The 11,140-nt window shown below is 38.4% G+C and overlaps 4 protein-coding genes across 5 annotated transcripts; 3 read left to right on the forward strand and 1 right to left on the reverse strand.

Moving 5' to 3' along the window:
* The first annotated feature begins 94 nt into the window (after positions 1 to 94).
* LOC104744968 (uncharacterized) lies at positions 95 to 2,193 on the forward strand. The gene is made up of 2 exons (XM_010466110.3): positions 95 to 335; positions 467 to 2,193. The coding sequence occupies exon 2, from the start codon at positions 470 to 472 to the stop codon at positions 2,000 to 2,002; it is 1,533 nt and encodes a 510-aa protein (XP_010464412.2). The 5' UTR covers positions 95 to 335; positions 467 to 469; the 3' UTR covers positions 2,003 to 2,193.
* LOC104744969 (transcriptional adapter ADA2a) lies at positions 2,183 to 5,629 on the reverse strand. The gene is made up of 13 exons (XM_019237370.2): positions 5,403 to 5,629; positions 5,134 to 5,195; positions 4,817 to 4,998; positions 4,607 to 4,672; positions 4,376 to 4,501; positions 4,228 to 4,300; positions 4,060 to 4,120; positions 3,914 to 3,972; positions 3,701 to 3,751; positions 3,362 to 3,590; positions 3,058 to 3,268; positions 2,689 to 2,967; positions 2,183 to 2,589 (listed from the first exon to the last, which is right to left on the reverse strand). The coding sequence occupies exons 1-13, from the start codon at positions 5,456 to 5,458 to the stop codon at positions 2,392 to 2,394; spliced, it is 1,653 nt and encodes a 550-aa protein (XP_019092915.2). The 5' UTR covers positions 5,459 to 5,629; the 3' UTR covers positions 2,183 to 2,391.
* On the forward strand, positions 5,606 to 7,780 carry LOC104744970 (uncharacterized). The gene is made up of 8 exons (XM_010466111.2): positions 5,606 to 5,717; positions 5,889 to 6,020; positions 6,117 to 6,173; positions 6,268 to 6,360; positions 6,547 to 6,625; positions 6,723 to 6,847; positions 7,153 to 7,296; positions 7,409 to 7,780. Exons 2-8 carry the CDS (start codon positions 5,895 to 5,897, stop codon positions 7,646 to 7,648), a joined length of 864 nt encoding a protein of 287 aa, XP_010464413.1. The 5' UTR covers positions 5,606 to 5,717; positions 5,889 to 5,894; the 3' UTR covers positions 7,649 to 7,780.
* Positions 7,781 to 8,645: 865 nt separating this feature from the next.
* LOC104744971 (uncharacterized) lies at positions 8,646 to 10,824 on the forward strand. Of its 2 annotated transcripts, XM_010466113.3 has the most exons (5): positions 8,646 to 8,977; positions 9,076 to 9,128; positions 9,284 to 9,348; positions 10,188 to 10,380; positions 10,472 to 10,824. In XM_010466113.3, exons 3-5 carry the CDS (start codon positions 9,295 to 9,297, stop codon positions 10,600 to 10,602), a joined length of 378 nt encoding a protein of 125 aa, XP_010464415.1. In that variant the 5' UTR covers positions 8,646 to 8,977; positions 9,076 to 9,128; positions 9,284 to 9,294; the 3' UTR covers positions 10,603 to 10,824. The 2 variants fall into 2 exon arrangements, with proteins under 2 accessions (XP_010464415.1, XP_019092106.1); XM_019236561.2 differs by lacking the exons at positions 8,646 to 8,977; positions 9,076 to 9,128 and having other exon boundaries at positions 9,232 to 9,348.
* Positions 10,825 to 11,140: the final 316 nt, after the last annotated feature.

The following is an 11,140-nucleotide window of genomic DNA, read 5'->3' on the forward strand; positions in this document are numbered from 1 at the left end:
GTTATTTCTATTTTCTTAACTCTTTCTTGAAGACAGAAAATATATGACGTGGATTCTGATATATAGCTACGATCCTTAGGTCTCTGACCAGCCTTCATAGCCTCCTCTTTAACTCTCAAGTCTCTTCAAAATCTTATCGCACGTCTCTTCATATTTTCTTTCCCTACAAAAACAATTTCCTTAATTGTTGAAGCAAAACTTGATCTGCATTAAAACCCTAATCACCATATATCATTAACTTCTTCAGCTCTCCGTTTCCTATTTCTCTCTCTTTTTAAGTTTTAAGCATAATAATTTGCTCAGTGTTGTGTTCACAAGCCGAGTCGCTCTAAACGGTATGCTTTGATTCTACGTTTCTTCATCTTTTTTTTGTTTCCTTAGCTTTTATGGTTTAAACGCATACGTTTTAGGGTTTTTCTTCAATGATTCTTCCCTAATTTTTCTAGTTTATCTATTCGATTTATAGGCGATGAAGAAGAACACCATTGTGATTGACGATGTTCATGTATCAAACTCAGTAATGGATGATGATGGATGTAGAAGGTTTATGATGAATGCAATCAACGAGCACACTTGTGGAATGTCTGAAAGAATCGATGTTCCAATCATCTGTCTTGACGAAGATGATAATGATGATGTTATGGTTGATACGGACTACGGTGTAATCTTGGATCATATTAGAAGAGGTGACAACAGTTTCATCTCTCGCTTTGAAGTTGACAATGGAGGATCTGACACTCGTAAATTCAAGATCTCTACTTGTGGTTCAAAGCTTGCGAATGGGAATTTAATGAAGAACAGAGTTTATCAACAGGGAAGGAGGAGGAAGGGTGCTGTTGGGTTTAAGGCTGGAAGAGTTAATGTCGTCCGAGAAAACATTCAACGAGACAACAGACTTGCTGAACGGAGAAAACGGAGGATCGCAGAGTTGGAAGCTGCAAACACTTCAGAATCTGTTCCGTTAGTTAAAACCGAAGAGGACATTGAACAAAGAGACAACAAAGTTAGGAAAACTTCGGAGTTAAAGGCTGATGCTTTAAGTCCTGATCCGTTAGTTAGAACTCAAGAAGACACTAGTCAAAGACACAACACAGTATCTGAAGGGAGAAAGAGGAAAGCTGACGAGTTAAAAAGCAGAGCTGTTCCGTTGGTTAGAAGTGAAGAAGCCATTCAACTAGACAACAGAGTTCCTGAACGGAGAATGGGGAAATTTTCTGAAACTAAGGCTGCAGAGACTTCAAGGGTTGTTGATGATCATGTGGAACGAGTAAAAAGAGTTACAGAGCTTAAGGATGTAGATGAGACTTCAAGGAGCAAAGGAGATTTTGTAGGGAGAAGGAAGAAGAAGGGTGCTACGGTTGTGGATAAGGATTACATGAGCTACCTCACATGGCTTGTAGATGCACTTAGAGATACGATAACTAAGCCAATGGCGAATCTTCAGAAGGATCCGTCTGATTTGGATACTCTTAACGAATCTACAATGGTCCCTGAAACGGATCCACCACTAGTAAAAGTGAAGATTGAGCAAGATCTCGAGTCTTGGTCTGATGATTCTGATATAATTGTGATTGATGATAACCCGTTTTTGGATGGAGATGGCACTCCATTTGTGGCGTCCAAGAAAGTGGTTGATCTTGATGAAGTAAGTAAAGAGGATGACAGTGGTAGTTGTTGGTTTAGAAAGGAGCTAATGGATGTTCTTGAAAAACCATATGATGGAAGAGAGTTGAAGCAGCTCCATCGTGACGCATCAATCCATAGGAAAATGATCCGATGCAGAGAACTACGAAAGGGACGAGAAACGGATTATGAGACTGACGAATTGGGACAATCTTATCTAGAAAGTTTCCCTGATTTCGAGAAAGAATACAAACTTGTGGATGGTGTTGATAAGGAAAGAGCGTTGAAGTTGCTACGTGGGTTTTTCTTTTACTTGAAATATGTTTCACATGATGGTGTTTTCAAGCCTTGGGAGAAGAATCAATGGTGGCAACCGTAGGAGATGATGGTAAAGCTTTTCTTATGATTAGCAGCTTGATGTAGAGTAACTTTTGGTTCTCGCTGTTGTTGAATGACTATCTGATTCAGAGTAGTTTCTTGTCACCAAATAATCTAATTTTCTTGAACAGGCTTTTCCTGAAATATGTACTAACCCAAGAGAGGGCATTGGCTTTAAACATTGTATCAAAAGCTTTTCTTGTATTTATGAAAAAAAAAAAAAACTAGAAAACAAGATCTGAATTCAAGGAGATAACAATCAGACATTGTCAAGCTATCAAAACTAACATAGAACAAGATGTGGAACCAAAATCAGCATCACCTTCCTTTATATGTACATGACTAATATATGTTTGAGAATTACATGTTAGGTACCATGAAGCTAATGAGTCATGTTGACTCGACACCTATTCCCTTCTGAATCAACATATCATATACTCTGTCTACTTTACTCGGCTCTACTTTGAAGAAGCTATAAGCATCAGACTTTTTCTTTATCTGCCCCTTCTTTATCTCGCTTGTTAAGATTTCTAGCATCTTCAAATAGTGTACAGGCAGTATTCTGGTCTCGTTGCACATCTTTTTTTCCTGCACACAGCTTCAATCTCTTAAAACCATGGGAATAATGTCAAGAAATTAACAAAAATCCAAATAAGAAGCACCAAGTTTAAAAATGATTGTTCTTACGATTTCAGAGAGCAAGTCAGCCCCAAGGAGACCATCAACATCCCAATTGTCCAAACCACTATATATTATTGGAGGCGTGACCTTTGACAGTGAGTCAGAACCAAAGGGCTGCAAATTTCTGGGTAACCCTCTTGGACTTTTTAGTGTTTTGCCAGCTATACTGCCTGGTGCACCGTGGTTTAGTCGCAGCAACAAACTTTCTTCAGCTTCCTTCTTTCTCTTCTCTTCTATAAATCTCTTTGCTTCTGAAGTTGTCTTACAACCAGCAGTTCTAGCTTCCTACAACAGAACCAAAGGCTCAACTTAATGTCCCCACCTAATTGACTTGGTAATTAGTTCTATGGTTTGGTAAAATTATAAGCATCAAACCTGAAGATCCTGGATTCTTCTGAGAATTTGGTGCTCCTCAATGACTTCCTTAATCAGTTCCTTGTGCTCTTCTTTGGTGTGGAACCGCGCAAAGACTTTACAGCTTTTATATATTTTTTTCTCCTCTGCTGAAAGGCCCATCTCATATTGATCAGGGTGCAACAAGTTTCTTTCCAGAACGAATTCCTTCCTCCGCTTCCTCTCATCAAGCCTGCCAACAAAGCCAAGGCACAATCTTGGCTGTAGCATTGGCTTACAACAAATAATTTCGGATTAACAAAGTTTGTTCCTGTAACAAGTGTACCTTTTCGAGTAAATACGAAGAACCTGCAACTTCTGTTCACGCTCAGCATCCGTGTCAGAATCCTTAAATTCCATGTCAGCGAGCAGTTGCTCAGCATCGTTGTCATGTTCGATCTCAAATTCTTCCCTCTTTAGATTGTAGCCATATAACTCCGTTACTAATGGAACTTTCTCTCCAGGAAGTCTCAGTTTCTTCTCCCCCACACTCCTATCAGATTGTTGTTTTGCAGCTGAGACACAAGGGCAGACTTTTAGTTTCTAAATTTATGTTTTAAGTACATTTAGTATTTGTTCCCTTCAACTATCACTTTGCATACAACTTGTTCCAATATATACATACCTTCCAACTTAGTGATGTCCTTAGCCTGTGGTACATTGACTTTCTTCTTGACTGTCCAAAAAAAACATTACTTTACATTTGGAACAAAGGAGAAGATAATATATGAGGTCCAATTACGAAAGACGGATGATTGCTTCTTAACCATAAATCAAAGAGCAAAAAACAACTAGAACTTTATATAGATAAAAGCATTTCATGAGAAGTGTCACATACCTCCAGCTAAGGCAGTCAAAGGTTGATCTATTGCATCTTCCTTCCCTGAAGCATTGTGTCTGCCCATTGAAAAAGAAAAGGATTAAAAAAAGAGCATTCAACATTGTATACGTAGATAAATCATTGTTACAAACATAAGTATATACTTGATTTCAGCTAACACAGGTAACTCTTTTTTCGGGGATCGCCTCGCACGTGCAGGTTTTTCTGTAAAAAACAGAAAATGAGCTCAGTTTCCTCCTTTTACTAATTCAAGGTCAATATAATAGCTTAAAATCAGAAAAGCAACCTCCACTAATATATTCAAAGCTGACCTGTTTTTACATCATGCTCTTTACTCATAGCAAGAAGCTCATCTTTGCTCTTTCCAGTTGTATGGGACAAGTCCTACACAGTGAGGAGTTTGAGTAAATAAAAAAGCTAGGGTCAACTATCTACTCATTAGTTTTCATCAGTGTTTACCGGAAGTGGAAAGAACGGTGATTGCATGTATGCTGAATTGAAGTGATCCATACACTCTATCTTAGTCTTACTGCCAACATGGTCCGCAACTTCTTTCCAATTCCCAAGCCCGTATGTCGCAATGGCCTAATACCATAGATATACATCCAAATAGTCAGCTAAAAACCTCTATCCAAACAAAGAAGCGTAAAATTACAAACAAAATAGGATTAGAAACAGTTTAACGATTACCTCAAGAAGGAGTATCTCTTCATCGGCATTCCAATCAGAAGTAACAAGCGGAAAAGATAAATTGTCCTGTCACAGAGAAAGGTAAATTCCTCACAAACAGAAAAACAACCATAGAACATTTTCTTTGTTTAATACACACTAACTATCCAGTTACTACTATTCATCTGACAGAGCATTCTTCAAATATACAGCTCGAAGTTGGAAACTAACCATAACCCGATAAGGATGACTGTTCTTGTGGCGATTAAGTTCAACGCCGACAGAAAAGCATTCCACACAAAGGTCAAAGTCCATACAAACAGCACATTTGAAACGAACCAAACCAGACAAATCTTTATCGCAATAGTTACAACAGTAAAGGCCAGCTTTCCTCTCATTCCCAGCTTCACCTCCTACATCATTTGTATTGGTAAATGTAAAGCACTTATTGAAACATCCAAAAATGTGACAACTTTTGGATCAAGGCAGCTTTGGTACTACATCAATGCATCTATCCACATCTAATTGCTCAGTAAATGGAAACATACCTGTGGAAACTGAAGCTCCTGCATTATCAGAACCAGTTGATATCTTCTTCCTTTTCGATTTTCTGAAACAGCATAAATCCACCAAATTTAAGATAAAGACAAGAGACTGAAGCAGTATCAAAACCAAGAACCCACAAGAACCAATATAACTCCGCTTCGGAGAATCAAACACAGCAAATACCAGAGATTGAAAGTGTTTTCAATTGAGCAGAGAAAACCCTAGACGACTCTGAGCTAAAACAGATAAAGAATGAAACTTTATAACGAACCCGGGATTCAAGTCTGCATCAGCAGCAGGACGAGATGCTAGTTTCGAACGACCCATCGGCACCACCAAGCTTCGCACTTCTTCCCGGCAGATTGAAGAAACCCAGAAGAGAGCTAAAAAACGCTGTGGAAGAAAATGATAAGACGGTAAAAGACTAAATTACCCTTACCAAGTGTTAATAATTACACGCCATCATTAAACCCTACGGGCAGTTGTCAGTTGTTATCGTCTCTTAACCTAACCAATCCAAAGTTGCCGCTACTGTCGCCGGAGAATTTTCAGGGTGTTCTGCCTTCTATTGAATTTTCTCAGCAAGGTAAAGAAGATTAATGGGTTTTGATTGTGCTGTATAAAGATGTGTAGAGCTGTTTCTTAAACCCTAGCACTAATCCGTGAACCTCGAAGTTTATAGTTCCGGTAGATATATATACTTCAGCATTTGATCTAATTGGTTTCTGAAGCTGATTTTGTGTTGATCTCTATGTAGTAATCAATGGTGGGGCTTTCTATTGGGGAGCAACACTTTGTTAAAGGTGGGATAGCTCAAGATCTTCGAACTGATGGTCGCAAAAGATTGACTTACCGACCTATCTATGTTGAAACTGGTGTGATTCCGCAGGTAACTGTAAATCTCAGAGAGCTCCTCTGCTTCTCAGTTTTGCTTCCTAAGTTTATTAAACAGATATGCTTCTTCTCTTGTTTTTGTTGGCTCTAGGCTAATGGTTCAGCGAGAGTTAAGATAGGTGGAACCGATGTGATTGCTAGTGTAAAGGTGCGTACTTTCTTTGTTCCTTACTCTCATTGTTGCAGGGGATGTGTTATGGTTCTATTGTAAATGTTAACCCAGTTATCTTGTGCAATTGCAGGCTGAAATTGGGAGGCCAAGTTCGCTTCAACCCGATAAAGGAAAGGTTGCAGTTTTCATTGATTGCAGTCCAACAGCAGAACCGACATTTGGGGTGAGCTTTTTTCTATGATACTGCCTGGTTTTGGTTCTATCAAGCACTTGTCACATCTGTTCTCTTGGTGTTTCTCTTACAATTTGAACTGAGATTTTGGTTATCAGAATATTTCTTTGGATTCCCTAAACTCAATGCTGTTAAGGTCACTAGGCGGCTAATTCTTTGTGACCTATTGTTGCTTAGGGGAGAGGAGGTGAGGAATTGTCTTCTGAGCTTGCTTTGGCTCTTCAAAGATGTCTTCTGGGTGGGAAAAGTGGAGCAGGTCAGCAATCATGTTTGTGCAATGTTCTTTTTATATCTGTGGTGCATTGTTACGTTTTCAGTTTGTAATGTTTATTGCACTTCATTTTTGGTAACAGGAGCTGGAATAAATTTATCTTCGCTTTTAATAAAAGAAGGAAAAGTTTGCTGGGACCTTTATATCGATGGCCTTGTCATTAGTTCAGATGGGAATCTATTGGATGCCCTGGGTGCTGCCATTAAGGTAATTCTTGTGATATGTGTTTGGTTTTCTCTCTTACCCTTAGTTCTAGGTTTAATTGCGGATGGTAATCAGTAAATCATACCCATCAATCAGGATTAAGAGAAAGGAAAGGCCTTAGAATGTAGGAAAAAAGAATGGGAACAGGTCTTTCATTAAAATATCGTAGATTAGTTCTAGCTTGTTGTCTTGAGTGGTTTTGTAGCTTTATGATATGTTGCAAATTGATAGTTTAATAAACCCAAAAGTCATCGTTCCTCAAGGCTGAATGCATGCTTTAATGCACTTGTTGACTAATGCTCCTGCAGGCTGCTTTAACCAACACGGCCATCCCAAAAGTCAATGTTTCAGCTGAAGTAGCAGATGATGAACAACCAGAGATTGACATAAGCGACGAAGAGTATCTACAATTTGACACTTCCAGTGTCCCGGTCATAGTCACGTTAACAAAAGTAAATCACATCTCAGATCTCTTGAGTCTTGATTCACATTGGAAATCTTCTTTGGTCAATTTCACTAATCTTGTGCCATCCATGTAAAATGCTTGTCCATGGGGTTTTCCAGGTGGGAACGCATTACATAGTTGATGCAACAGCAGAAGAGGAGTCTCAGATGAGCTCAGCTGTATCTATATCTGTGAACCGGGTAGGCCATATATGTGGGTTAACCAAACGAGGCGGGTCTGGCTTAGACCCGAGCGTCATCCTTGACATGATCTCTGTGGCCAAGCATGTGACAGAGACTCTGATGAGCAAACTTGATTCAGAGATTTCAGCTGCAGAGGCCTGCGAAGACGAATCTTGACTTTTGGTTTCATATAAGTAAAGTTTCAAGATAGAACATGTTTGCAACGGATTAATCATATTTGTATCTGTGGGAAATCTATATGAAGTCAGAACAGATTAGCTAATCAAAATCTTTTTTCTTCTGTTCTAATGTTCCATGCTTTGTCTTGTGTTAGAAAAGGTGTTATATCTTTTTGCCACAATAGTAAACATTATATCTCGTTCGTTAAAAGAGGGGGGGGGGGGGGGGGGGGGGGAGTTCCTACTTACTTGTGAATGCATTGAGTTTCTTGGATCTCTCTCTATTTAAAGTGAAAAGACAAAACAAGTTACAAAAGGGATTTGTGATATTTTGGGAGGAGAAATGAGAGAGTAGATGAGGTCAGCAAAAAGATTGAATGGGACTTGGAAAGAAGAGAAGATTGGTGGTCCATGATTGAGCTCAAAGGTCAAATGTGTGTGTGAGCAGTGTTGGTCACGTGTATCTCAACTTTGGGTTTTGTAATATGACTTGGAAACAATCAACTGTTTTATGCAAAAACTCCCAATTTAACCATTTGTTTCCCATCTTAATATCTTCGTTTCACTCACTCTTGGTTACTGCTGAAGTCGTCTATCATCTCGATGAAATTATGATATATGTAGAAGAGAGATTCCAAATACAAAAGGAATGAAAGTGTATTTCGATGGAATCATCATATCAATGATATTTGTTAGTTAGTACTACTACTACTAGTCATCTAACATCGGTTTCCACGTTCCATTAGAAATCCATTTTAATTGTTGACAAGAGACTAGAATAACGATTTAAAGGCAAAAAAATTGCAAATGTATATAAGCTTAACTAATTGGAAAAGAAAAAGATAGTAGTACAAAATAATAGTTTGAAGAAGCTGATGATTTATTTCTCTTTATTGTTAGTGTCCACTAGCTCAAAATTTTGTTTCATTATTGGAAAAAAAAAAAAAAGAGTCAAAGCTTATATTATATATGAGAGTTTGTTACCTCATACAACAATAGACAAAATTGATATATGGATATGGTTTTATTTGGTAAACTTAAAAAGATTAAGCTTGTATATCTTGTGGGTAAATAATACTCCTATGTGTAAAAAGAAGATATATTTCCAAAAAAAAAAAAAGGAAAAAAAGAAAAAGATTGTATACTAAAAATGGTCGTGGTACGGAAGAGACGGTGGCGCGTGGTGGCGGGAGAGGAGCGTGTGTAAAGAGCCAAGAAGAAAAAAAAAGCACACTTTCACTTCGTGGACCCATTTGTCCCTCTCATCATCTCCTTCTCTCCTTCTCTCTTCGAACCCTAGAAAACCAAAAATCACGCATTTTGCACTGTAAGTTCGCTGAATCCCGTTCTTCTCTCTCTCTCTCTCTCTCCGTTGGTTTCCCGAGAAAATCAAAAGTTGGGTTTTTTTTTTCTTCTGTCACTCAGATCAAAGAGAGCTTACATTTCGGATCTCTCTCTCTCACACAGCTGTCGCTTCGGTAGGTCTTTTCCCCCCCCTTTCTCTTCCTTCTTCATCAATCAGAATTGAGAAAAATGATTTCGATTTTTTTCTCGAATTGATTCCCACTTTGTGTAAACAACAACTACAAAAAAAAAATGCTTTATGGTGAATTGTATTGGGACTTATGTGCAGAGCGAACAAGGATGAGCAGAGATCATCCTCCTGAGCCTCTTGATTTCTTCATCTGGACTGTTGAGGTCTCTATCTCTCCTTCTCCCCCTCTTTTGTTTTCTTATTCGCCTTTGTTTGTTGCAATTATCAATTCGGCTTGTTTCTTTGATTGAGCCACTTTCAGATTCCATGTTATTCATTCAGCATATTTTAATCTCAGTTCACACAATTTTACTACTGAATTCAATCCAATTTTTTTGATCTGATTCTCAGGTATGTTTGCCTATGTTTTGTTGTTTGTTGGAGATCCAATTACTTGTTCACAACTGGGACATCTTTATTGATCAATACTTTTGTTTTTTTTTGCTCTTTTTGGTATTCTGGTGGTTTATTCCAAGAACAAATCTCACCTTACTCGTGTAATTTCACCTTTGATTGTTATTACATCCCTGCAACCTCGTAATTACTGTTACAACTAGCTATCGAGCAAACTCAACTCCCACTTAGTGGTCATTTACTTTACAATGTCTTTTTTTTTTGTCCCCCTAGTCCATTGGAGATCTGTGTTTGCTAATGATTTAAATTATACTCAGTAAGTTGTTTTACCTCGGTGTCTCACTGGTGTGTGTTCCTTGATGTTTGCACTTGCTGATTTGCTTTTCAATCAAAGAGAAATATGTGGAAAGAGTGAATGCTGGATGAAGATTAGCTGATGATTACTGAAATTCAACTTGTACCTGATTTGAAAAATAGTCTTTTTTTTTTTCTTAAGTTGCTTTGCTAAAGATGTATAGCGTTAGTCCCACTCATATGGATAAGCTGGAGGTTTTGGTTTTGTTCGGTCAGATGCTGTACACAGTCTGCTGCTCATTTGTAAAGCTGAGCTTCCTGTAGATAGGTGAGAATCTTTGTTATTTTTCTTCAGGATGTCGGGTCCTGGCTCGAGGAGATAAACCTTGGGAGCTACCGCCAGATTTTCAAAGAAAATGGTGTCAATGGAGAATATCTAGAAAGCATGTCTGTGTTTACAACCGAGCAGATCCTTCACTTCATAAGGAGGCATCACATGAAGTGGGGAGACTTCATCACCCTCTGTAAAGAACTCAGAAGGATTAAAGGTTCTCTTTCTCTCTCCCTCTCATCCTCCTCTCAGCTTTACTCGCTGCAGGAACTTTACTCAGGAAATAAACGTGTGTGTTTTTTTGACAGTGGCTTGTTTGAAAGGTGAGCAAAGAGTCCGACGACCGTGGTGGGCGCCGTCTTGTCTCTCGGTAGTCTTTGTTAAGGCAGCTAAACGCAACCGACAGTCTCGTGTTGTATCTCTAAAGCTTGAATCTTGACATTAAACTTTGGCTGTTTTATGTACGTACTTGTCTCTCTTCTCTTCTCTTATTTTCCTTTTTTTTTCTTTGGTTTGGGTTTGTTTGTGGCACATGCACTAGGAAGAAACAAACGCAAGCCAAAAAAAAGCTGTTTGGCTTGGTTAAAATCTTGCAAGGGAAAACAAAATTATGCGTTTTTGTATTTTGGTGTATACAAAGCTTTGCTCTCAGATACTTAAACTGTGGCTTATGCAATATTTATGTGACAGAGTCAGATAATAGTGCGAGTAATCCGAAAGTAGTAATTTAATTATATGTAATGTGGAAAACCCAAGCGATAACGAGAGTAGATTAAGAAACAAAACTTATGACATTTTGGATATGTCCCAACAAATTAACATGTTCCAATGATTTTGGACACTAAAGTGTATGTAGGCTACAAACTTATTAAGTAGACATCGGTGGTTAACATTTTCAGAAATAGCATCAACCTTAATGTTCTTACTGGGAACGGAACGAAATAGTATTCAAACATTCTCTTGGTCCAGATTTTCCG

This window comes from Camelina sativa, chromosome 15, assembly GCF_030686135.1.
Source record: "Camelina sativa cultivar CO46 ecotype springtype chromosome 15, ASM3068613v1".
NCBI classification, from domain to species: Eukaryota; Viridiplantae; Streptophyta; class Magnoliopsida; order Brassicales; family Brassicaceae; genus Camelina; species Camelina sativa.